Source organism: Haemaphysalis longicornis, unplaced genomic scaffold (genome assembly GCF_048455015.1).
Source record: "Haemaphysalis longicornis isolate Haplotype H1 unplaced genomic scaffold, Haemaphysalis longicornis Haplotype H1 scaffold_1, whole genome shotgun sequence".
Taxonomy (NCBI): domain Eukaryota; kingdom Metazoa; phylum Arthropoda; class Arachnida; order Ixodida; family Ixodidae; genus Haemaphysalis; species Haemaphysalis longicornis.
In genome coordinates this window covers 167309169-167336452 of record NW_027526203.1, presented here as the reverse complement: position 1 = coordinate 167336452, position 27284 = coordinate 167309169, and the positions used below count along the sequence as shown (strand labels likewise).

At 46.9% G+C, this 27284-nt stretch overlaps 1 protein-coding gene and 1 long non-coding RNA gene across 3 annotated transcripts in view; one reads left to right on the top strand and one right to left on the bottom strand.

Moving 5' to 3' along the window:
• Window positions 1-24219, bottom strand: part of LOC144139134 (presequence protease, mitochondrial) — a 124496-nt gene extending 100277 nt beyond the window's left edge. Inside the window, exons 1-7 of one of the 2 annotated variants that reach the window (XM_077671589.1) lie at window positions 24033-24219; window positions 23840-23933; window positions 23675-23781; window positions 21251-21402; window positions 16220-16334; window positions 15461-15557; window positions 12894-13054 (exon numbers count right to left, since the gene is read on the bottom strand). In XM_077671589.1, coding sequence (XP_077527715.1) covers window positions 12894-13054; window positions 15461-15557; window positions 16220-16334; window positions 21251-21402; window positions 23675-23781; window positions 23840-23933; window positions 24033-24076 — 770 coding nt within the window. In that variant the 5' untranslated portion in view covers window positions 24077-24219. Of the gene's footprint in view, window positions 1-12893; window positions 13055-15460; window positions 15558-16219; window positions 16335-21250; window positions 21403-23140; window positions 23286-23674; window positions 23782-23839; window positions 23934-24032 lie in introns of those variants that run through there. The other variant, XM_077671593.1, reaches the window with a different exon arrangement.
• Window positions 24220-24463: 244 nt separating this feature from the next.
• On the top strand, window positions 24464-26100 carry LOC144139125 (uncharacterized). Its single transcript, XR_013316065.1, has 2 exons — window positions 24464-24618; window positions 25948-26100. It is a non-coding gene; the product is annotated as an uncharacterized LOC144139125 (long non-coding RNA).
• The last annotated feature ends 1184 nt before the right edge of the window (window positions 26101-27284 follow it).

The window sequence follows — 27284 nt, the reverse complement described above, 5'->3', positions numbered from 1 at the left end:
ACCAACCAGCCACCATGAAACCTGGAATAAATAAGACACTAAGAAAGCAATAAAAAGAACTCATTACTAGCGCTACAGTGCACGAGCTCCTGTACCACCCGCAAAATTTTTGACAGCAACAGCCCAGACTACAAAAGCATGTGGGTGCATTTCTCAAACGTGATCATGGAACGCACGAAATGAAACCGGGTGCATTTTTTAGTGGAACATGAAGTCCCAGAATTGATTTCCTAGGCATGTTTTTGAGAGAAAAAATGAAAATAGAAAAAAGAAATATAAGTTTCAGTTTTGGTAAGAGCTGGCGTGTACATATGTGCTGGCTGGACTGCCATTTTTGATTGTGCAATTTCTTGCCCCATGGTGGTGAAATAAGTGAACTATTAACATCAATGTAATCTTGGAAACGTTCGCTACGACTACACAGGGCTGTGAAAGCGAAATCAAAACAGGTGCCACTGAGTAAATAAATTTTTTTACCCACATGTTCGTGAGGGGCAGGGCAGGAAAGGCCAATGTTGGCTTTTCTGATCATTGGGACATTTACTGCTCTCGCATTACAAAAAAAGCAAAGGCTCCAAGATGGCACCCTGCGGAGCCACGACGTGACTGGTACAGACACTGATTTGCAGCCACTTATGAGCGCACGCTGGTTCTGGTTGTGAAGGTAACAGGGGTGAGACAGCCCAAACAGATTTGGGAGCAGTTTTTGGAGCAGCAAAATTTCGATTTTGGAGCAGAAGAATCTTGATTTGGAGCAGTTAGGGACATTTAATACATCGTCTTGTGAGCTTAAAAAATCATTATTTCAGCAATTTGCAGGGTCAAGTGCACATTTCAATCAGTTTTGAATACACAGAACACTCAAACAGCCTTATCTGAAAGAGTTTTTAAGAGTATCACAAAGTACTAACTGCACTACGTTTTTCCTAACTGGTGATATTGTGTTGCGCCTGCACGCAACACTGACAACAAAACTGCCGTTAACATTACAGAGTTTTAGCAGTCCGTCTGTTCTGTTGGTTACTTTGTTACCGGGTTGACCGGACCGGTCTGCGCCTGCGTGCGCGGAAGGGCGAGGAGGCGCGGGCAACTAATCCCCCTACGGCTACGAATGCCCAAGTGCCCAGACGAGTCCTGGTGAGCACGGTAACTACGTACACGACGGAACAGAGGGACCGCTAAAACTTATCAAATTTAAGGGCTCCGCAATTGTGGCGTTTTTTTTTTTTGCTGTTTTAATGCTAAAATTATTATTTTTGCAATCCGAGGCTGTGTTGTACGAACGACTGTAGTCACGGCAACAGTTGAGCAGCTTCGAGCTAACGGTCGCATAGCCCAACCAGCCTATCCGTTTCAGTCCCCGGGGCGCAGGTTCACCCTATGGTAATTTGAGTAGCGTTAATGTTTAGCCACCTAGATTTTGGCATTAAATTTCACTTCGCATACATCAAGTGGTATAGTCGCGTTCTATGGCAACCGTGTAGTCCTGCAGCTATCGGGCGCTGCCTGAACAGGTCGCGGCGCCCACGGCGCCGCAGCACAGCCCGCAACTTTCGTGTCGACCGTTCCATCCCCGAGGCTCGCGATCGCGCTTCGAAGCACAGCAACACCTCAACATTTTACAACAGCACAACAAGCCAAAAAATTCACTTCACGAACCCTATTATAGACGTGCGCACCGCGTTTCGCACTCAAGGACAAACCACGCCGAAGTCGTAGGCCCCACATTTCAATGAACTTTTTTTCGAGCCGCCCAACTTCCCGTAATCTGGCACCAATCTCAAACCATATCCTTGCGTTAACGTCACTGTTCAGAGCCACAACAGATAGAATGAATAGACTGGAACTCAGCTGATAGCGTAAAATAAACCAGGGAAAATATCGGCGATACGCACTGAGCGCGTTGGTAGCAGCCAGATCAGGCGGCGGCCATGTTTGTTGCCACAGCGATGCCTAATCGAGAAGGCCGTTTCTGCGAACCCGGACGGAAAGCGAATCGAGTTTTAGAAGCTACCACTTGCTTCGTTTCAGTCTTTCTATTTGTGCCATTTCTGTGTTTGCGATTGACCGACGATAAAAGCGGTGACCGGGATGCGGGAGGCTTTTGTCCCCGCCGAAACTGACATGAGCATCAAAATCCGTGCCGTTGAGGCTCTTCTGGAGCAGTTTGGCGCAATTTTCGCCATTTTCGTGCTTTTGGAGCAGCTTGGCGCAGGAAAATGGAATTGTATCAGAAAGGCGCAATATGCGCAGCTGTCTCACCTCTGAGGTAATCTTTCATCCATTCAAGAATAAAACAGGGGACTACAAAATCAAAGGGACGCGTTCTTGCCACAAACAAGAGCTTATAGCCTGAGTGAATATTAGGTTTGCCTTCAAGTCTTAATAAGTGCATTGCCCGACTACATCCTACTTTTTATTTTATCTACTTCGAAAACTGATCTTTTTGATGTTCCCTTGACCCAACAGACGGCCGGAAGTGGATGCTGATGGAAGTCATGAAACAATGAACATAATGAATGTACAGGCGCGAACTTAATATTCCGGACCTCACAAGCGCGTGGCGAAAGCCACCGATGCACACTCTGGAGGCCTGGCGCCTGCTGATGAGATCGGCGCGGCGCGCATGCGCGTCTTTTTTTACTCGCAGGCACGCCGATTTTCTTGCTTCCTGCAGCGGTGTTGCGATGGTCACTGAAGCCCTGCAGAGCTACGCCTTTGTAGCATGCCCTTCATTCCGATGGCACATTTGCGGCCTAATGTGATGATTGCTGCAGCTTTGGCGCAAGTGCTCCTCGCGTCCTGATAAATACTTGCGCGGAATGTTTTGTGTTGTATTTACCGTATTTACTCGCGTAATCCTCGCACTCGCGTAATCCTCGCACCCCTAATGTGAGCCACCAAAACTTGGATTTTTTGGTTCCTCGCATAATCCTCGCACCCCCAACTTTGCAGCGGCGAAAGTTGCCTGCTCGCGAAACCCTCATGGTGCACGCGCCCTCCCCCGCCGCCTCTCCGTTCGGCAGAGAGCGCTGTGTATCCAAGGCCATCCAGGCGCCCTAACAACCTGCATGGCTACTCTTAACAGGCGCTGTAACACGCTACTCACACTGTCCTTGAGCCGGTTTCGCGCATGTTTCGCGTGCGCGCAACTAGACGGTGTTCGTGCAGCCCGCTGTCGTGTCGTTGTGTCGCCGTCGTGGTCCCACCGTTGAGCGGCAGCAGTCAGTGAGTCACTCGCGTCAGTGGTGGATAGCTCGCTGCCATTTTCAGAACTTTTTGATCCCTTTGTTTTGTGCTTGGTGCCGCTTCGTTATGGGGAAGAACGCCAGCTACACTGCCGCTTTCAAATTGAAAGCGAAAGAGTATGCGATCGAACACGGCAACCGTGCCGCAGGCAGGCACTTCGGCGTCACCGACTTCAACGTGCGTTACTGGAGTAGGGCACGCACATACGACAACGAGATAGGGCGCGCGCCAGAAAGCAAAGGCGGCAATTTCATGATCGCTGATGATTGACGGGAGACTGTTTACGTTGTAACTAATAAAATAAAAAGATATAGCTGCTGTTGGCAACACTGAGCTTACATATACAAAAAACGACCACTACATTTAGTGGGATTGGCATAAGGCAAATTGGCAACACTGTGCACCGTATTTTTTTCCCCGCATAATTCTCGCACCCCTAACTTTGCATTGACTTTTCCGAAAAAAAAGTGCGAGGATTATGTGAGTAAATACGGTATCTGCTTTATCGTTTATAAACAATAAGGCTAGCGGTTTGCGAGCGGCATCGCCGAATGAAGCACGTATGAAGCACACTCACAGGGTGCCCCGCTATCGACAACGAAAGGCCAGCGAGATGAATCGCGAACCTTTATTCATCCTGTGTATTTTGTATACAGTCTAATCCCGCTACAACGAAGTCCGCTTCAACGAAATTTCCGCTTCAACGAAATATTTCCAATTCCCCGTCAGCTAGCCATAGAAGTCAATGCAACAAAGTCCTCGCCACAACGAACCATTTGTCTGGCTTGCTTTCGCTTCAACGAAATTTTCGATGAATTGGGCTGGGTTTGAACAATTATTTTACAATAAAATAAGCATAGCGCCAGCTATCTGTTACTTTTTAAACATTCAGGACGCTTAGTTTCACCGAAAACGTGCGCGGTGCGCCCACACCGCCACCTATAGTGAACTAGAATGATCTAGTGGCGCGAACGGCGAGGAAGGGGCGTGCTCTTCTGTGTAGAAAACACCAGGTGGCGCTGCTGCGCCCTCTTCGAAAGGCGCCGCCGCGGCAGTCGCTGTACTTCAGGCGATCGGCAATGGATATGCTGGGTAGTAATTAACCTTTACAAAAAAATAAAAAGGCTACTCACGTCTGGCATCCCCGTACCTTGCTAGGAACGTTTTGTTGCAAATCTGCCCGTTTGAGCGGTAGGGAAATGGCTATAAATCGAGTTGTTTAATGTCGTCTAGCTGCTACCTGCGCAGACGATCGATGCGAGCGTACGCGTTCGATGTGCGGCCGGCGGACAACTGCTATGTTTAATTCTTTACGAATGGATTTACTTTTTTTTATATTTACTGTAATAAAGTCATGAACCTACTTGTGAATTTCACTCTACAAAAGCAAATTATACCCAGTATTCACGCGTCAGTAGCACCTGGCCGATTTTCTCAGCAGCAAAGTTTGCAATGAACAAATTACATTCAGAGGAAACTTTCCCCAGGCACTTAGTGCTGAAGGCAGCGTCTCCAAATGTGTCGTTTGAGATCGCAGCTTCGGTGTTAGCACGTGTAATACATCACTAAACCTCCTAGCCGTCATGGCCCCTTTGCAGGCCGAACTGCTGTCAGCTTCTTGCAGCACACTGTTCGCACTTTTCGCATAACACACCGCGAAAAGAATATTTGCGACGACACTTTGTTGTCATGTGGATAGAAGAGCACAGATTTCTCGTGAAAAATGTCTAGCTTTTTTTTCTCTCCGTATCGATGTCGTAGCGAAAAGAACGTTTCGATCGTCGGCACAATTTAGCCGGCACCAGAGCTTTGAACGAAGCTTGACTTCTTGAAGATGGCTCATTGTGAAAGCATCCCATTCCACAGAACTTGCGACTTGAGCCCTGCGGAGAGAGAGAAGCCTCGGTGTGGCTGGCGCACCTCATCTTCTTCGACTCTTCAGCTTTGTCGTGGCTTCTTGCTGGCTGCCGAAACTGAAACTCTTGTCGTTGCCCGCCTTTTCCTTTGCGGCTTCCGCGTGCATGCTCCGTACAGAATTCGACGCACAGTCAGGCAGGATGGTAGGTACAGCACCTGGAGCCATGGTGACAGCTTCCCGCGTGCAAGTCGCACTTCACAGCCGTTTATTACGTGGATGTAATCCCGCAATAATCACTCGAGCTCAAAGTGGCGCTCACCGACGGCTGAAGATATGGTCTAGTTTGTCCAGTCTTCCCAAATTTTGTACTCACTTTTTGCACACTACATCGTCCAGGGGAGCGGCGAACAAAGACGCCTTGGGAGTACCTGGGTAACCACTGTGACAACCCGGAGCAAAGCAATAGGTGTCCGTCCTTCGTTTTGACATCGCGGCTACCCGGCCTGGCCAACCTCTATTCGACAGCACTCGCAATAACTATATTCCTGACGATTACATACATCTTGCTTCTGTAGGGGAACATCACGGAAACGTAAAACACGCAGAAAATGAAAGGCCGGCCTCGACCATAAACAGACGGAGAGTCTGTCCGACCACGCGCCGCCAACGTATCGCACATCCGCTCGTATCGTCTGCGCCGCTAGCAGACGATTTGTTTGTAGCCGTTGCCCGATGGCTCAAACGGGTCTGATAAGCAACAAAACGTCCCTAGAAAAGTACAGGGACAACAAAAGTGAGCATATTTCTTCCATAAAGGTTAATTACTGTACCACAGTAAAAAACGGCAGCGGCAATAGCAGGCGAGCGCCCCAAGGAACGGCCCGTTCAACCGCGGTACCGTTTTCGGAGAAGGCTCAGTGGCGCCCCTGGCGGCGGTAGACGCGCTTTGCTTCAGCCGAACGCTGCAGAGCGCTCCCGTTCGCGCCACTGGATCAAGACATTCTAGTTCACTGTACCGCCACCCAAAACAACAAAAAAAAACTCATAGGCGGACGCCATTGTTTGATGGTGATAACGATGTGGCTGGCCGTCTTTACATGAGGCACAGGCCCGGTTCGCCAAGCCGGAGCTACAGGCAATCTGTATCCAATTGAAATCGCACGAATGTGCTCCGCTGCTGGCGCGGCGCCGTCATGTATGCGTTGTGACTCGTGAGCAGCTGTCCTTGCCGTTTTCCTTCTACCATCCTTCATAGCCAAGAGCAAAAATCATGTTTGCGTGTTTGGTCCTGAAGCCAAGTCATCCTATCTTAGTCGCGAGCGCGCGGTCATGTTTAATGCAAGCGCGCGCGTCTTGCCTGCCAAGGTCAGTAGCTGCGGTGCCCTGTCAGAGGATAAGATAACGGCACTGCTCCTGCCACAAGCTGGAGGGGGGCTTCTGACGGCCTAGCAGCTATCTGCAAGTAATCAGCTCGGTGGGCATGCCTTGTTGCGCAACAATACGTTTTGCGCTTGCATTTCTTCACCCCCCTCCGTAACGCTTCTTTGCGTGCAGTTAACACAGATAACCATTGGTATGTTTGTTATCCGAATAAACATGACGTTATTGCGCGTCACTCCTTTTTCTAAACATTGTTTTTTTTTTGCTGCTAATGATGCGGAAACATACGGGGCTATTTTTCGGGCCTTTCCGTGGTGTGTTGGGGCGGATTTCGCCTCAACGAATTTTCGCTTCAACGAAATTTTCCGCGCGTCCCGTCAATTTCGTTGTAGCGGGATTCGACTGTACTATACTTGACCGCTGAACTAGTCTTTCAGCTCGCTTTCCGTGGCCGATAAATTAAATGATTTGCAAGGTTCATAAAAGAAATTATGTCGGTTTTTTGCTCTCTACTTCCTTACTGAAAAATGATCCAAAGACATACTACTCATATAAATTGTCTGTTCGCTCTGCACGTCGACATTCGTTGAATGGGTTCTCGTTGAAGAACGCCGCTAGATTATTCGCTACTTAGAAGGCTTTCCTCAAAGGGAAAATTGCCAGCCTAGGGATGCTGTTAGCCGAGCAATTCATGCCTACAGGGATGAAGAAGGCCAGCTTGCAGATGCCTAACGGAACGGAAGGACAAGATCCACAACATAAGAGGAGGACAAGCTGATTGATGCTGCAGCAGTTGAAGACCTGTTTCTTAGTGGGAGGCACTAAGTAGTGAATAATCTTATGGCGAGAAGTAGCCAATAATCTCACGGCGTTCTTCGATGAGAACCCATCTGACGAATGTCGACGTGCAGAGCGAACAGACAATTTATATGAGTAGTATGACTTTGGATCATTTTTCAGTAAGGAAGTAGACAGCAAACAACCAACATAATTTCTGTTATGAACCTTGCAAATCGTTTACTTTATCAGCAGCGGAAAGCGAGCTGAAAGACGAGTTCAGCGGTCAAGTATAGCACACAAAATAAACAGGATGAATAAAGGTTCGCAATTCATCTCGCTGGCATTTCGTTGTCGATAGCGCGGCACCCTGTGACTGCTTCACACACGCTTCATTCGGCGGTGGCGCTCGCAAGCCGCTAGCCTCATCGTTTATAAATGATAAAGCAGACAAATACAGTGGAATCTCAATGCTACGATTCTGGGTGATACGAATTTCTGATAAGTCCCGGCGAAATTGCACTGTTTGCAACAGGAAAAATTTCAGCTGTTACGCGAACAGACTTGCGCAGCCCGGCGGATGATACGAACGAGCCGGCGAGGCACCCGACTGCTGAGCCAGCCGAGCTACGGCGATGTACGGGCCCTCTCTCCCCTCTTTGTCACTCTTTCTCCAGGAACGATTGATTGATTGTAGGGTTTAACGCGCCGACGCAACGCAGGCGATGAGGCGCGCCGTAGTGGAGGGCTCCGGATTAATTTCGACCACCTGGGGATCTTTAACGTGCGCCGAAATCTCGTACACACGGGCGCTTTTGCTTTTCGCCTCCATCAGAAAAGCGGCCGCCGCGGCCGGGAATCGAACCCGCGACCTCGTGCTCAGCAGCGCAATTTCTCCAGGAACGGCCGGGCTGTTGTTTTCTCCTCACGAAAACGAGCTGTGCACGTCACAGGCACGCTGATGGCGCCGCGAAACCACCCGCACATGCGCGCAGCGTAGCCGGCAGCGCCAACATGGCGGCGGCTTCAGCCCCAAAGTGGTGCAGGGCGCTCGAGCGGCCGCTTCTAACCGCTCTTTAAAATGCCGCTCAAGGCACACCCGAAGTTGCTTGTGCGATAAAGGAGCTGATAATGTGGGCGAAAACGACTCTATAAAACATCATCCGCACCGCTAGTGAAAGCGCCCATGAATTATCAGCCGGTGTGGTAAGCCTAAACATCTCCGGCGGAGCCGGCCAGCTGTCTCGAGCGCTTCGGAACTGCCACCATGAGGCGCGCGCCTCCCCATTGGCGCGAGTCGTCAGGCTTCTCCCACCCCTGCTGCGTGTCGCGCATCAGGACGATTCTAGCACGATTCCACAGGCACGATTCTAGCACATGTCATGCTAGGATCAAGCCCGCGGCAGCTTCTGACAGATGCAGAAGCTGCTGCGGGCGCGGAAATCGTCGACGCGGGCGTGAAAAAAATCGGAAATCGTCGATGTGCACGAACCGCGTGCAAAAATGTGCCTTGCGGTTCACGCCTTGACTGTTGCGGCAAGTGAGGAGACGAGTGTGAAGTTTTACGCGCTCCAGAAAAGACTGTTCAGCCAAGACCCCTCGACTGCGCACCTCGCTGACATGCAGGTTAAAAAAAAAAAAGCAGACAAACATCACAAATTTCTTCATGCAAAAGTAAAAAAGAAATAAACAAAAACTTTTGTTTTAGAGCTCAATGTTTGGCCTGTTGGTTCGTACGAATTTCGGATGATACGAATATTTTTTGCGGTCCCGCGAGATTTGTATCATCGAGATTCTACTGCACAACACAAAACATTTCACGCAGGTATTTATCAGGACGTGAGGAGCACTTGCGCCAAAGCCGCAGAAATCGTCACATTAGGCCACAAATGTGCCATCGGAATGAAGGGCATGCTACAAAGGCGTATCTTTGCGGTGCTTCAGTGACCATCGCTACACCGCAGCACGAACCAAGAAAATCGGCGTGCCTGCGAGTAAAAAAGGACGCGCATGCGCGCCGCGCCGGTCTCAACAGCAGGCGCCAGGGCTCCAGAGCGTGCATCGGTGGCTTTTGCCATGCACGCGTGTGGTCCGGAATATTAAATGCCCGCCTGTGCCTAAACTGCTGAAAGCAGTAGTCGCCTTCAGATTCTGTGATCAGGGTGAACAAAATTACTCTCAATGGACATCACTCCACGATGTACATCAACAAGTACACAACACTGCTGAAGCTGAAGTGTTGAGGCATTCCCTTAGTTGAGCCCAACTCTAAACTGCCAGAGAACGCCAGTGCTTACCTTGGCCCTCACCAACCTTCATCTTGAGAACAAAATGTATGCATAACTTGGGCTTACCCAATGATCAAGCTCCTTAACTTGAATTAGTCCTCAGTTTCCCTTAGAACATTGCATATCCCTCATGCACAACACTAAAGAAAAGTGCAGCCATGAACACAAGAAAAGAAAAATACCCAAATACTGGCTCCCAGTTGTGGACCTGTCAGAAATTATAGTACAGTGTAGACCGCTTATAACGTATGTCGCGGGAGCCGCAAAAATCCGCACTATAAGCGGTACCGCACTATAACCAAAACACGCGCGAATTCAACTACATCGCCACCTATCTCTCAAGTCAACCTATATTTATCATCACTCAAACGCACAGCACTTAAAAACGAAGGCACGGTCTATATTTCGTGTTATTTTTTTAACATCAGCCGCTGCTGCAGGGCAAAAGCGCAGTCTCACAAACGGCGAGCGCGGCTTTAACTTCTGTTGTGTTTGTTTTGAGACCATGGCTGCATTTTTAGCGTACATGCCGCAAGACGTGATAAGAACGCCAGCGGGAATTTTTTTTTTTTTACCGCACCTTGTGTTCACGATGCCGAAGGTGGCTGCTTATCAGCGCAACGGAAATCTTCGGCTTCGCGCGGCTCGAATGTTCGGAAAGGGAAAAAGCGGTGGCTTATCAGCAACAACGTTCTAAAGCGTGAACCGCGTGGTAGATTTGGTATCGCGAAAACGTGCAGTGCACGCCAGCGCGGATACAACTGGCGTGGTGTGGGCGGCGCGGTAAAAGGCGGCAACATGGCGTCGGCACTGGCCGTGAAGCGGTGCAGGCAGTTCCAGTACGTAAGTTCCAGCGACCGCTTCTAACCGCTCGCTGAAATGCCGCACGGGGCGCAAGCGAAGATGCTCATGCAAGAAAGGAGCTAATAATGTGGGCGAAAAGTGGAATATAAACTGCCATCCACGCTGCTTGTGAAGCGCCCATCAAAAAATACCGCGGTGGTAAGCCTAAACATTTCTGACGCGGCTAGCCGGCTCGGAGCGCTTCGAATCTACCGCCATTAGGTACGCGTCTCCCCATTGGTGCAAGTCGTCAGGCTCCTCCCACTGCCACGCGAAGAAGCCACCGCGAGCGCGGAATCGTCGACACGAGCACGAAAAAAAAAAAAAAAAAAAAACTTACGCGCAACGCTGATGTGCACGATTCGTGCGCGAAAACGGGCCATGCGGCTCACGATTAATAAAATCAACTTTCCGCGCGCGGATGGGGAGACTGTCGCTATCTTCCGAGATGCATCAAGCAAGGTCAGTTGTGGTTATCAGGTACGCACGAACTAAAGGGTGCCTGTTTTTTTTTTCTTTGGGTGTCTACGTTAGAGGAGGGCAAGGGGTGCACGCTGCGTCAGATGGCCGATTTCATCCTTTCTTTTTCTTTTGCAACCCTAAAACGATGCCTCAGCTGCGCCGGTCGATCAGCAGACCCGCCGAAAAACCGCACTATAAACGGTATTGTGCTTCGGCCAACCGCATCTTAAGCGGTATGCTTATGCATTGAGTTCTATGGGAGGCAAACCGGTGGTCGCAAAAACCCGCGTTATATCCGGTCCCGCACTATAAGCGGTTACGTTATAAATGGTCTACACTGTATTTCAGGGATATCCAAACGACAAGTACAAAGGCCCTTGGGTCAGAGCACAGCACATGGCATCACGCACACACAAGAATTTTAAACATCAGTTTTCGCAAAGGGCATTTCATCCCTAATATAAACATACAAAAAGAGTTAACCCAAAACTGGGGCAAGTGCATGGTAACAAAAATGCAGGGTCGAATCCGTAAACTAGCTTCGCAAGTGGCGTGGTGTAAATGCCTCCTTGTTCAGAAAGCTTTATCTCTGTGTCTAGGAGCACGAAATTAGACAAGTAAATTACTTTTCCTAAGTCCTATACATAAAACATTACAGGTTTTAAAAAATGATCACATTACAGGTTTTAACAAATGATCGCCTTTGTGCGTCATTCAACCAGAAAACCAGGAATAACGTCAGTATGCAGCTTTGCTTATTAATACACTAGAGTGTGTTGACAGCGGCAACTTGAGGGAGGAACATATTTAAGGATGGGAAAGAGAAGCAGGAGGGTGGAGTTGGCCCAATGCCTAAGAGGTAAGAGGTGCACCACGTGCACCTTCCTGTCTTGCCTTTTTGCCACACATCACCGGAGCATTGCGGGAAAGCTCCCCACTGCTAGGGAAAGAGCCACTGCATGTTTGCAGCGATTGATCGTACGGGCTTCAACACATCCATCGGCCAACTAGTTCACAATTGTTCTCATTGGGGTAGTTCTTATTTTTCAACAACGCGTAAATTCATGTATCCGAGTTCATTGAAACAGCTGTCCCTTTGTGTTTTCAAACTTCGAAATACATACTTCTAAAGTATTTAAAGATTTCGAATAGTGCCATTCAATTTGAACGTGAATTGAATACGCGTTATTCGCCTTAATGTTTCAAAGTTACAAATATTCACACACCCCTACAGGTAATGCTGCACGCAATAACAGGCTTTCGGAAATTCTGGTGACAACAACGTGCCATTTAGAATACGAAGCCTGCATGCTGAACAAATACGCCCTGTGGACGGGCACCAGCAGCGTGGAAATGAGGATCTGTCGCTCTGAACACCAAGAATGCAAACCTTCCACACACTTTCCAGCAGTTTGATGGCACACAGTTTAAATTAGGAACGGTCTCGCCCTGAATTTCTTGGACAAAAAACACACTGAAGGAGCATCAGGGGCCATGGAAGAGGGTCACAGTTTTCAATGAACTGGAAGACTGACAAGTCTATTGTCAGCAAGGTCTGGAACGAAATGACCCTGTCCAACATTAAAATTGATGGCCAAAGATTAGTTGTACATCAAGTTGGTGTTTCGCCCAAGTAGGCTTTCCAAAACTTACCATTAGAAAATGCTGTAGAAATAGCTAACATGTTTCAGGATAATATTTTTGTTCACTGTAGATGCTCTACTTGATAAAGCTGAAAATAATTTGTACAGCTATATGTTGCAAATTTCCCTATTTACTAATTAAGAAACTAAGGGCCTACTTTTGCTCCCTTCCGTATGCCACACCTTTTTTTTTTTCATTTCAATCGAATTTCATTTGAGTTGGTACAGCGATTATCAAGAGCCCAAGTTTTTTTCCAAAAGCACCATAAAGGTGGGCTCAAAATAAAGCTTCTCCTCAAGTGACTACACCCCCCTTTTGAGTGGGAGCTTCCCAATTTGCCCACGAGTAATCAGATGGTCACTTCCAGGCAGCAACAAGAAAAAGTGCCAAACCTGGCATTGCTCGGGTGGTAGTGCTTCCTGTGGAACTCCCTGAGCTTCTCCCAGGTCAAGTCTGGAATGGACAGCGGGTGGCCTCCACTCACGTGCCCGTAGACGCCACTGGGGCACAGCTTGTTCACGATGGCCTGGTTGAAGTCGTTGCTCGAGTTGGACTGCAGCAACAGTCACAGGGCATACAGAACAGCATTGGCATGAGCACTTAGTCACTGCAAGTGTGACAAGCACCCCCATCACCACAGTTTGTGTGCGAGAAATGCAACCTACCTAGAGTCACGCCGTTCTGAGTTTAGTTTCAACATGGTATACTACCCTTACTACTCAAAATCGCAGAAAGCTCTCATGGCACGTAAGTTATAATGAAAATAATCATTTCTGAAGTAATCAAAGAGCCTGCTTAAAAGATGAATTTTCATTCCGAAACACACTTAAAATATACAGAGTTCTACTGTGCACCGTTCACAAAACCATAAAAAACAAATGGTTGGGTGCGTCAGATGATGTCTTTTGCATAGGAATAATGCCTGGAGAGGGAGAGATTTCCTCGCCCATATAGCAAGCACAGTTTCCCACAGCAGCTTGAAATGCAATGTTAAGAGCTACCAATGACCTGCCCTGAAGTTGTCCAAATGGTAAGATGTAACGTTACGAGGCTTCTATGGCTCATTCCAGAGCTGTGCATGACCCGGCCCAGCTCGCTGTCCTAAGCCCAGCCCCATCTGCTCCCAAAAGATTTTATTTTGCCTCCTGCTTGTGACGCTGCATTGCCGAAAGTGCCGGTAGGTCGATAAGAGATGCCAAGCTCAGCCCGATATTGCTGTCCAGTAGCATATGCTTCAAATTGTGGCTGGCAAAGCAAAAAGCAAAACTGAGCAAAGCTTAAGTATTACCACTATTAAACTATCCCTCAACCTCCCTCCCCTAGAAATTCGCCGCAAGGTCACTCGGCTCTGCCTTCTGCACAAACTATACTATAATTTCCCTTCACAATGCAATACTGTTCTTCTCCCTCCCGCCCGTTCATCGCGTCGCCTCTTGAACTCTCTCAGTTTACAGCACTTACATGGTTCAACTAACGCTCTCAAAAAATCCTTTTTACCTACAGCCATTGAAGACTGGAATAACCTGCCTGAATCCATAGTGCACGAACAAAACCCATTAAAATTTAAACAGCTAATCACAAATCATTTGATTTGTTAGTAAATTTACATTTGTTGCCGTTTTCTCCCATGTATATTTATTTCCTTCTGTTGACACTGTTTTTATCATGTAGTTCACTCACGATTATGCTTTGTACCATTGACAATCATGCATCTGTTGAATTGTGCTTTGCCTCCCCCCTTATGTAATACCCGGCAAGGGGCCTTTAAGGGTTCAATAAATGATGATGATGATGATGACCAGCGTGCAAACTTCAGTAAATGCTCGCTGCTCCGAATTCCACCGGGTCCCTCACATTCTGACTACCCTGTCATGCAACAAAACATTCTCTCCTTACAGGGGCCATGAAAACAAAATACTACAAGTTCAGTTCATGAAAAAGGCTGTTTTTTCCAAATAATAACGATACCAATTTTATCGCAAACTTCAAACAAAAAAATTAAGACAGGCATTAAAGAAAACACATTTAACAGTGGTGATTGCCCAGCCACTTTCCAGCAATTTTTCTATGACGTCCCAGAAACTTGTTTGTGCAAATTGGTGGCCGCCTACCTAAACCATCACCCAAAAATATGACTGGAAGATCGTAGTGGGGCCACTAGTTCCCTTTGTTTATATCACTTGAATGCTAACGCAGAGTTAACACACTTACGAAAATGTTTTCAATGCCAACCCCTGCCCATATTACATCACTATGATGCAAAATTTTCGAAAGTTCAATCTTTCTTGCCCCCCCTTTTTTTTTTGGTTAAAAAAAATGCCTCTCACAGCTGGAATGGACCTGGAGGAGCTACCAAGGTCTGGTTCCCCAAAAGGTGCATGCCGGAAAGTTAACAAATTTCCATTATGAAACCAATCTGCAATCAGCACAACTACAACAGCAATACCACAATAATGCTAGCTTCAGTAGTTAGCTTATCACGAAGCTGTACTCATCTTTGGTTTCCCCCTATCCTTCTTGTAGTTTTTAGAATTCAAATGTGGAAGCGACTGTCCTTGCTTTTGTACTTACGAATGCCTCTGAAGCCTTAGCCACTGCACTAAGGTTTTCCTTTTTTTTTTTTTCGCCCCTCACAACCCAGAACACAATCTGCTTTGACGTTTCCTTGTTCCCCCAAAAAAACTTCCCTCACGACAAGTGCGAATGGTACCAATGTTAGGTGTGCGTTTTAACCCACAGTTAACACCTAAGCTACAAGAGATAGCAAGTGCCAATACTAATTCACATTCCCTCAGGTTGTACAAGTTTTCCTGCAGGCCATCACAATCAAAACCCCATTGCAAACAACTGGTACATGGCCTTGAATTTGAACACAGCCAATTTAGGCCCCCGGGCAAACCCCAGTCACAGCACAAGTGTCACGGGTGTCACCAGCATCCATTGCTTTAGCTCCACTCACAAAGACTCCCTTCATTTCGTTGTACACAACGCCCTTGATGATGATTGGGGTGGACTTGTTCTTGGGGTCAGTGTGCTCGAGCCTCCAACCCTCCTGCCTGCAACACAAAAGCACTCTTTAACCCTCTCCCTTTTTTTCACTGCCTTTCCCTTGCAATGCAATGACCAAGTCATAGGACATCATTTGTCGTCTTCGTAACAACCCATCACTACGCTCCCAATATTTTAGCTGTGACCTTTAAGTTAGCCCTGAGTAATTTGGGAGATTTGCATTTCAAATGCAATCTTCACATGCCCCGAAAACTTAGGCAAAACTTAAACTGAAAACTGAAATTTGGAACATTTACTCAATGAAAAAACATAGAGCAAGGACTCCCGTCACACATCAGAAGAAAAGTTTCAGTGAAACAAAAAAAAAAAAAAAAAAGAGAGAGACGTGCCAATACACCTAGAGGACTGTTCTTCATCATCCCGACCCGCCGCGGTGGCTCAGTGGCTAAGGCGTTGTGCGGCTGAGCACGAGGATGCGGGTTCGATTCCTGGCCGCGGCGGCCGCTTTTCTGATGGAGGCGAAAAGCAAAAACGCTTGTGTGTACGAGATTTCGGCGCACGTTAAAGATCCCCAGGTGGTCAAAATTAATCCGGAGCCCTCCACTACGGCGCGCCTCATCACCTGCGTTGCGTTGGCGCGTTAAACCCTACAATAAATCAATCTATCAATCTTCGTCATCACAGCACCCCATTGTCAATTTGAACTCACATGAAATCTAATTTTGCAAGCTGCGGAAAGAACACGGCATCCAAGTACACTCGTAAGAGGTTTTCGTAGTCCTTGATGTTCTGAGTTGAGAATGGGTAGAAAGTCACATCGCAGCCTGCAAAGATGAAAAATAAAGAAGCATTACTTTATTAACATTGTTATACAAGTACTCAAAAAGCAGAACACCAATCAAATCAAAAGCAGGTCACAAGGAAAGAAGCCTTGTTAACTGCCGAGTACAATCACTGAAAATCTGGCCATGAAACTTCTTTCGGCCCATTTTCTTTCTACTTTGAAGCTAGTTATCAGCTCCACTTGCCTCACTGGCCAACCTTGGGAACTGCCTTTTTGGATTAGACCTTTGCAAGGGCAAGCACCACTGTGCTGAATCAAAATGTCTCCTAGCTTCTTATTAGGCTGCATTCCAGTAACACTTTTTTATTTGATGTACAAAGTCAAACTCATTGTCTCACCTCAAAGCAACCATTTAATGTACCAATACACACGAATGTTCTTGCAACACATTCACATCTCTAAGCTAGGAATAGTATTCAAGTGCAGCTGCTTGCCAAATCATGCTACTTTCCCGGTAAATTACCCATTCTCAGGTGTTCTTCAATGTACAGTAATCCCTCGTTATAACGAAATCGCTTTACTCGAAATATCACTTTATTCGAAATTTTTTCTGGTCCCAACCCAAACACATGCATTTTAGGCCGCATTACTCAAAGCGCACGAAGAGCTTGACCCGCTTAGTGCGAAGTGGCGAGCGGAGGCGTTGCCGAGCGGTGGTGACTCAGCGGCAAGTCAGGCTGTCAACACGGCGGGTCAACGCAAGCTGGTGTTTTCCCGGCGATTTTCTCAAGCCGGTCATGCTCGATTCGCCCCATCCGACTTTCTACAAATGGTCCAAATGCGTGATAGGGCCACTGAATTTCGTCCCTAAGACATTGGGCAATGGCGTGGACGAGATGGTGCACGAACACCAACACTTGTCCCATAGAATCAGCAGTGTCGTCGACAACAGGACGCCAAAAAAGCTCGTGTCGCAAACTTAACGGCTGCACAGCTTGGGAAAAAATTGCCCAATGATTATGCAAAGCCCCTAGTGCAAAACCGGTTGGTTTTCATGATTGCTCTGAGTACCCACAATGAGCGGTTAATCGTGTTTTTAGCTCAACAAACACAACCTCAAACTCGAGCCATTGCGTTTGCGGCGCTCTCCAGCGCGAAACTCTCGTAGCGTTCCGTGACGCCCGCACGCCCGCTATAAAAGTGGTCACTGCCACTGCCCCTTTTATGTGCGGCGACTGCAGCGTTATGCAACGCTTGACCAAATTGGAGCAGGGGTTGCTCACGCCCAGCAAGAACTTGAAACAGCCAAAGCTTACTGCCTTTTTTGCACCTGCAGGGGTGAGACAGCCCAAACAGATTTGGGAGCAGTTTTCGGAGCAGCAAAATTTCGATTTTGGAGCAGAAGAATCTTGATTTGGAGCAGTTAGGGGCATTTAATACATCGTCTTGTGAGCTTAAAAAATCATTATTTCAGCAATTTGCAGGGTCAAGTGCACATTTCAATCCGTTTTGAATACACAGAACACTCAAACAGCCTTACCTGAAAGAGTTTTTAAGAGTATCACAAAGTACTACTAACTTCACTACCTTTTTCCTAACTGGTGATATTGTGTTGCGCCTGCACGCAATACTGACAACCAAACTGCCGTTAACATTAGAGTTTTAGCAGTCCGTCTGTTCTGTTGGTTATATTTTGTTACCGGGTTGACCGGACCAGTCTGCGCCTGCGCGCACGGAAGGGCGAGGAGGCGCGGACAAGGCGAAGGCAGGTCCGCGGCTACGAATGCCCAAGTGCCCAGACGAGTCCCGGTGAGCACGGTAACTACGTACACGACGGAACTGACGGACTGCTAAAACTCTTATCAAATTTAAGGGCTCCGCAATTGTGGCGTTTTTTGCTGTTTTAATGCTAAAGTTATTATTTTTGTAATCCCAGGCTGCGTACGTTGTACAAACGACTGTAGTCACGGCAACAGTTGAGCAGCTTCGAGCTAACGGTCGCATAGCCCAACCAGCCTACCCGTTTCAGTCCCCGGGGCGCAGGTTCACCCTATGGTCATTTGAGTAGCGTTATTGTTTAGCCACCCAGATTTTGGCATTAAATTTCACTTTGCATACATCAAGTGTTATAGTCGCGTTCTATGGCAACCGTGTAGTCCTGCAGCGATTGGGCGCTGCCTGAACAGGTCGCGGCGCCGCAGCACAGCCCGCAACTTTCGTGTTCCATCCCCGAAGCTCGCGATTGCGCTTCGAAGCACAGCAACACCCCAGCATTTCATAACACCACAACGAGTCAAAAAATTAACTTCACGAACCCGATTATAGACGCGCGCACCGCGTTTCGCAACTCATGGACAAATCAAAATCACGCTGAAGTCGTAGGCCCCACATTTCAATGAACTTTTTTTCGAGCCGCGCAACTTCCCGTGATCTTGCACCAATCTCAAACCATATCCCCGCGTTAACGTCACTGTTCAAAGCCACAACAGATAGAATGAATAGACTGTAACCCAGCTGATAGCGTAAAATAAACCAGGGAAAATATCGGTGATACGCACTAAGCGCGTTGGTAGCAGCCAGATCAGGTGGCGGCCATGTTTGTTGCCACAGGGATGCCTAATCGGGAAGGCCGTTTCAGCGAACCCGGATGGAAAGAGAATCGAGTTTTAGAAGCTATCGCTTGCTTCGTTTCAGTCTTTCTATTTGTGCCATTTCTGTGTTTGCGATTGACCAACGATAAAAGCGGTGAACGGGATGCGGGAGGCTTTCGTCCCCGCCGAAACTGACATGAGCATCAAAATCCGTGCCGTTGAGGCTCTTCTGGAGCAGTTTGGCGCAATTTTCGCCATTTTCGTGCTTTTGGAGCAGCTTGGCGCAAGAAAATGGAATTGTATCAGAAAGGCACAATATGCGCAGCTGTCTCACCCCTGCACCTGATTAAAGTTTTGCTTCACTGAATACATTGTTCTTTGATTCCTCACAGCTGTGGCGCAGTTAAAGCTCAAATGCTTTAGCTTTTGTTGAGTTGCCGCTTATACCAAAACACTGCTTATAACGAAATTTTTGGCCGTCCCGCTGACTACGTTATAACGAGGGATTACTGTATTTTTACAGCTGTGCCTGACGTGTCGTGTTTACAAAATGGGTCTACCAGATTGCTGTAACATCCACCCTCAGATGTTACGTGCAAGATGCTATCCGGGCCTGTCCAAGCCCCATGCATGGCTGTTCCTGCAGCCCATCCCGTTTGCTTTCTCTGAACCCCTGGATTTGACATTGATGCAATTGACTGCACACATCTCGTGCAACAACACTTGAAGCACCATTAATTGTCCCCACAGTTCTTTACTTTCCCACCACTAATAATTCCGTCACAGCCTGCCCTTCGTTACATGTGCCTGACCTAGACATCATTTTCTCACAATGGTACCGATACAGCCTTTGTGCGATAGCTGTGAAATTCTGCACGTTTTCAGAGGAAACACCACTGTAGCCGAGTGTACATTTTCTAATCGCAAGCTTTGCTTATAAGTGTGGAGCACTACTTTCTGAGTAATTCCTATGTGTTCAAATTTCTGCAGCTCACCAAACGTTTGTTACAGTATGCAACTCCACAGTTAGCAACGGTGCAGGATCAGCGATCCATCGAGTTTGTACTTCTACAAATGATCGAGAGGTCAACACTATCCCAGCTACAAGCCGTGGACACGGATGAAGCGTTTAACAAAGCCAACGTTTGTTCTTACTACCCGCCACAGTGGCTCATTGGCTAACGCACTGCAGTGCTCAGCACAAGAGAGGTTTGATCCGAGCTGCGGCAGTTGTTTTCCTGATGGGAGCAGCGAACAAATACACCGTTGTGTTGAAATTTCATTGCATGTTCAAAATCCTCAGGCTGTCTAAGGTAATCCATAGCCCACCAAAGCGGCGTGCCTCGTAGCCCATCACCTCATAGCTTCAGGGCACAAAGCCCTAAATATGGACTTCGAATGCTCATTCTGACCAATAGTTTCTGTTCAAATGGGCATTCGATTTCCAATTTGCCCCGAGTGCACTTAGTACTGCCTCACATAGTATTGATTAGCTACCAACCCAGCCAAATGGAGGAAGCAACAATTTTTCTTTTTTTTGGAAACAATTTTTTTTTTTAATTTTAAAGTTTAAAGCACTGGCAATAACATGGATTCATACCACAAAGAAGACCTTTTGAAACACAAATAGCGGTCTTGAATTCACAGCACAAACAAGAAATGAGGACGATCGGGAGAGCACGACTCCCTATCATCCTCGTTTCTTGTTTGCGCTGTGAATTCAAGATTATGAAACACCAACTCGCCCAAGCATCAACTTTAACTAATAGCGGCCATTCATTTTCCCCGACGTTCTGCAGTTTTACAAGAACTACATCTCAAGAAAACAGTGGCTATGCTTTTCTGATTACACAAGTTGTATCTTACATTACATGCATATTTATCCCCTTCAGCGTCAGTGATAAAGTAATTCTGTGGTGCCGTGACAAGCTAACCGCGTGGCAGCTAAAGGGACGAAGGCTGAATAACTTTTTGCTCTAACTGAAGAATAACACATTTTGTAGCTCTCGGTTTTTGTTCAATGGCCAGCGACAACCTTGTTTGCTGTGAAACAAATATTTAAAGCTGTCATTTCTTTCTCCTATTTCCCTTGCATTTTTTTGGTGACCCATCACGAAGTGCCTAGAGCAAACCCGGGCCCTATTTTCAATTTTGCCCAATCATCGCCATATTCTTGAGTACCTGTTTCCATTGGCTTCCACTTTCGTCAGACAGACTGGAGCCTCGACATAATCGTAAAGATAGGTTTCCACCGTGGAATCTACTTGCCCGTTACAGGAAAAAAAAGGATTGCACGACTTTTGCTACTATTGGGGAGAGCCTCACATATTTGCTAAGATAGGGTTCCACGGTCGTGTCCACTTGCCTGTCATTGCATTCATGAACGTGGCCAAAGATCGGTTGTGCATCTTCATGAAGGGGTCTCGGCACGGGTACTGTTGAGAGCCGCACAGAGCCAGGTGCTCTAGGATGTGAGGCACCCCTGTGCTGTCCGTGGGCAGTGTTGCAAATGCCACGCTGCGAGGAAATACACAAACAGTTTTATGCAAAAGACACTGCATAGAGGAATGAATGAAAGGTGCATCTGTTTTCTCACAAATGCAGGTAGAGAAAACACTAGTGGGTGTGTGCCACAGAGACGGGAGCCTGTCATCTAGAGAATGCCCAGGCAGCAGCAGCCTTCTGCTGGTCCTTCCACACTATACAAACACAACCATTCTACCCTTGACAAAAGACAGAACACCAATAATGGACTCCTGCTGCCTTGCTTGGAGATTTAAACGGCACAAAAAAGTGTGGAAGAGTGTAGAATGCCTTGGTATCTACTTCACTACAACCTCTTCATTCTTCCCACTTCATTCACACTGTACGTATATAAGGACAACTATGGACCAGAATGCAATAGAGTTGTGAACATGAGCAATTCAGGAAAGTGAAAATTTGGGGAAACATACAAAACTTTGCATAACAAAAATTCTTCTAGCGGTGTTAGTGCTGTAAACTGTTAGTATTAGTCCTACCTATGCCACAACGCTTTTAATCACATTTTTGCAGGAACTGTTCATTGAAAAGCTTTGTGCAGCACTCAGTGACATTATGCCTTTCATTAGCCATCAAGACTTTCACAGTAACAGCAGTTACAATGCCTGGCACAAACAATGGCCCACAGTTGTTATGTCTCACACACCCGACCTTCTTAACAAGTTTCACAATCCCCAAGTAATGTGACAAATTAAAAGACAAAGTTTGATCGCTACGATCCTCTCCTGTCTTGGAAACAAGTGAAAGGCACCACCAAAACCACCGTTATAACTTTTTTAACTAAAAGAGCTGTGCAGTGCATGAGACAGGAGAGGGTGAAAAGAAAGACAACGGGGGTGGAAAGATCAGCGGGGAAGTAGAAGTATGGCTACACAATAATATGCCTACAAGTTAAAAACAATGACAAAATGTACCGTTCCAAGGATAAAGTGCTGGTTTATAGCACACATAGGAGAGATAAAGGCCAAATTACCAGAGAGGGGCAACTCAATGCTCATTATGGTGCTGAAGCAAGGGGCAAAAGAAAAAAAGAAAGACTACTCAGTGAAATAAGGTCCTACAGATGCCTGAATTCTTCGAGCTGGGCTCATCTAAAATTGTTGCTCACAGGTTATTTCTCTCTCCAATTTCAAAGTGTAAAAACGACTCGAAAGAATAAATGGAACCACATGAGCACCATAGCTTACTGGAGTTGAAATGGCAAAATGTGGTTTAAGTGGTGTTAGTAGCCTGTTGCCAAGGTTTGGGAAATTCAAGAAAACTGAACAAATAATACCAAATTGAGCAATCTTGTGAGGGAGTTTCGCAAACAAGTTTTATGGCGGATGTGAGAGTGCCACATAGTAAGAAACATTAAGAAGACATCATGAGACTTAGATGAGTCATTGGCAAGTTTTTCACCTCGTGCGAATTTCCCGGAAAAATTCCATGCCGTGTGTGTCTGCTGATGCCACTACAGTGACTTTAGGTCATCTCGAATTTTTGGATTTGCTGAAACCTGCAGTTACCTTTGAAGCATATGAAGAAGATTAAGGTAAGCATGGAGAAGCAGTTGCCCATGAAAAGAGAATGTTGCAGACTACTTACGAACAAGTAAGCAAAGATTGAAGGTGAAACCCAAGGAGATTCAATTTCCGATTTTTATAGCTGCGAATTACAAAATGACAAATGGTTAAAATATTCTTGGTATAGCCCTTGAAACACATGTACTCACGTCGAACTTTCGTCGAATTCTTGTCTACTAGAAATACTCAAACCAAAGCCCGACACAGACCACCTCTACAACGGGTTGTGGTTGGAGTTTTTTTTGCCACCCAATCAGGCACATTTCGAACAAAAATACTGTCTGAGTTTTTGCGGAATTTCCCCCAGTATGATTTTTTTTAGTGCGAAAAAAAAAAAGAAACGACAGGCGCCTCGTGGGCGTTGTAAAATCCCCCCTCCCCCCTACCAAGAGTCGGCCGCCGCCAGAGCAGTCTGTCTTAATTTTACCTAAGCGGCCAAACCGCTTCCGCTCACTGACTAGCCAGAGTCACTATCAAGACAGACTGCTCTCGCGACACTAATTACGCTGTCGGGGCACGTTGGCGAGCGCAATTTTAGGTAATTTTATTACATACGAAATACACAAACAGTGCGGCTCGTGTGCTGGTTTATGATGAGCAAACTTATTTCGTTTCGGCTACATCTGCAATACCAAGGCGAAGCGAGTCTACTCGCTCGCATTACTCACGTGCTTGAACCTTACCTGAAGAAGTTGTTGTGATCATCGCGGGCGATATGCAGAAAGTCGGCACCGGTCCTCTCGTGAAAAAGACGTACAGCCGCGAGGTGCAGTTCCTTGACTTCTTCAACCTGAACCACGTTATAGCCTTTGCAACATTTACACTGTAACGGATATGCTTGTACTCACCTGGCGCACTGTGTAGCCGCCGATCTTGTCACCTGTCTTGTATTCCAAGGCCTGCTTGACAGCTGCCGCGTGGTTCCACCGCTGGACATTTGTCCTAAAACAGTAGGGAATATGAACACTCAAGTGCACGGACCCTACGACACGTGTGACCTCTCAGCGACTAAACACGAAAACTGAATAACGGCCGACTTACCTAGCTCGAAGTCTGCTGAGAGTTGGATACAGCCGTCTGAACATTTTGTTTATATTACTTGCACTTCTCCTGTTATACCCTAAGAGCAGATTCTGAGACAATCGCCTCAATGAATCGACCAGACTCGCTAAACAGAAAACATGTGCGAAGCTGCCTCTGCCTCTGCTCCCGGATGTAACGTACTCGGTATTTCCGGATCCGGCGACTGCGAGAAAAGAAACTCCTGGGCTAGGGAAACTAGGGAAAATCTGTGGGAAAACTTGTCGCTGTTTGATGGTGCACAAGTAAATAGTACTAGGGCTCTTCGATTTACTGTTTACAGTCTCGGACTCACCGCGAATAGTCCGCGGGTAGTCCAAGGAACGAGAGCTTCGTTGCTGCGACATTCCACAATAAAACACAATAAAAACAACCTAGCCTACTCTCGCTACCAGACCACTGCTCGGTCGTGATCTCTGCGCCCTCAAGCGTACTTTTTTTTTTTCTTCTTTTTTTTTTGTCTCTCGCGTGATGGCGGTTTTCTTGTAGCGGTCGTCGTTTTTCAGCAGCGGCCGGTTAACCAACGGATCGCCAGCGGTGCGACATGGTGAGTGTGGTGAATGCATACGACCAGTTTGTTACGGTTCAATGCTTTTAATACCTCTACGCTTCCTTCTTTGCTGTCCCGCCCCGAGACTGTTGTCGCGAGGTTTCACACTCGATCCGCGAGGACAAATTAAACGAACGATCCTTGCACTAATACGAGGAAGCGTCTACAGACTATGCACAATCGAAGAGCCCCAATAATATTCCATGTCCTGCTTCTTCCGCACAATGCATCACATTCATTGTGGTGTTGCAATGCATTCAGAGGCTGTTAAATATTACTCTAATGCCTCTGCCAAATATAAACACGTGACGAATTTGTTGTCAAGGTGCGTGCGTATGACCAGCGTACCAAGCAGGTCCAATAATCACACGAGCAAGTGAAGAAAAGCCATGATTTATTTATGCATCAAAACATAGAAGCTGCGAATTGTTCAGGAATTTTTGCAGTATTAAATAGCGGCAACCCTGTTGCATGTTCTCCATATGAACATCTCATCATGATTAATAACTATGATTAATTGGGTACTAATCTGGGTACTAAAACTTATTTGCAAATTCTTGCAGGCTTTGGTGGGCACGAATAGTAAAATTTCATACTGGTTTAACTTTCGTGGTTGTAGGAGAAGGAGGGGAAGGGAGGAGTAGCCCATTTAAAAAGAAGATAGGGGTTTTCCCTTCAGACCATAGAGGTCAGGATAAGGGGGATTTTCACGACCGGAGTAGGCCCCAGTCTACACTAATCTTGAAAGACCACTCTCTACGCCGAACAGCCCAAGGGCTCTGATAAAATTTGGATCTTCAAATGGAGGATCATCTTCTGAGGCATCGGGAGGCATAGCATTGGTGAGGATAGGCCGGTACAGTGAAAACGCGGAGCAGCGCCAGATTTTAAACTTACCCACATATTCAGGGCTGTTCTGCACAGCTCTGGTGTAATGTGGAAAAGCCATCCATGCCAGTGGTGTAACTCTTCCTATTGCTGGATTCTTCACCATCTTCGAGACCCAGCCGAAGCAGCAGCCATTGCATTGGCTCTTCTTCCTGTATTAGCGTACTCACAAACTTGTAGGCAGCATGCGGGTGCTTTTCCTTGGGACTTTCACAGCAACCATTTCCTTTCAGCGGCCCTAGACTGTCATTGTCCCTGCCCATGCATCTCTTCATTGCGTCCCTACCCTTCCTATTGAAAAGCATGCGACGTGTCAGGCAATTTTTATACAGGCAGCGTTGGGTGGTACTTACTACAAATTGATAAATCTGGCCAAGCTGAAATGCGAGTACTGTTGGCCTTTAATGAGTAACCCTGACCATTCCTTGATTTTTCCAGGTGCCATTCTGTCATGGGGCATGGTGGACGAAAATTCCCATGGCTGACCATTGATGACAATGACGAGGGAGAAGCTGTGTGGGGGCGAAGCCAGCACCGACTCTCTCATGGGCATTTTGTAAATGATGTAAATAGATCGCTCATAACCTTCAACCATGGTTCGTCTTATCTGCTGTGCCACAACATTACAGTTCTTTGCTAAGTTTCACAGTTGCTAAAGGCGTTGTGCTGCTGAGCACAAGGTCGCGGGTTCGATTTCCGGCCGCCGCGGCCGCTTTTCTGATGGAGGCGAAAAGCAAAAACGCCTGTGTGTACGAGATTTCGGCGCACGATAAAGATCCCCAGGTGGTCAAAATTAATCCGGAGCCCTCCACTACGGCGCGCCTCATCGCCTGCGTTGTGTCGGCGCGTTAAACCCTACAATCAATCTCATCAATTCACAGTTGCTAGAAATCCTGTTGTAGAGCAAACCTTTTATTCGCCTTAAAGGGGCCATTAGGACAAAATACCAGACAAAATAGTGCCCTACTGCTTGCCAAGCAGCGAATGATGCCTTATTCATTGAGAGATTACACAATTTAAGCCAAAGTTTCAATCCTCTCGCTAAATAGTGTCTCTTGTGATGTCAGCGATGATATATCCAGGGCAGGTATTTGAAATGAATGTTGAGCACGTTAACTAGGGCTGCAGCGGATGGGGAAACCTTGCCTTGCATCCAACAAGGATGCAACATCTTGCGGTGACAGGCCTCCGCGTAGGCGACGCAACTGCATACACTACATGGATACATGGGCCTCATCATCATTCCCTCTTGGACTCCATCTGCGAAGTGAACATTTTCGTGTTCAATTAACTTTTGTCATCATCAACTCCTACTCCCTCATCTATGCCCTGTGGCAAAATAAATGCCTTATAATTTCATTTCTTCATTTACCGCCCATCCTCTAGATGGCACATGAATAGCACTCAGGCCCACTGTCCGTACTCACTTCGTTTTTTAGCGTATTTGCACCTCGCTTGTATTTCTGGCTTGTCTTTGTTACAGCATGTAGTAATCGTTTCGTGAAATATAGGGTATGCTCAAGAAATAGGGTCATGTCAGACAATGTAGTTTACGCCAATCGGCCAGTGTTGTGAGAAAACTCCAAAGCACCATACTGCTGAGCAGCTCTAACAAGCGAAGTGTGCACAGTACAACAGTGAACACTGGTACTTTTGTTTAGTTTACATATTTTTTTCAAGTTCCATTGTTCACCCGATTCTTACTATTAAAAAAAAAAAACCTTGTTTTTGAAGCTCATAAGCCCTGCCTAACAATTTGTTTTTGCTGGCCTCAG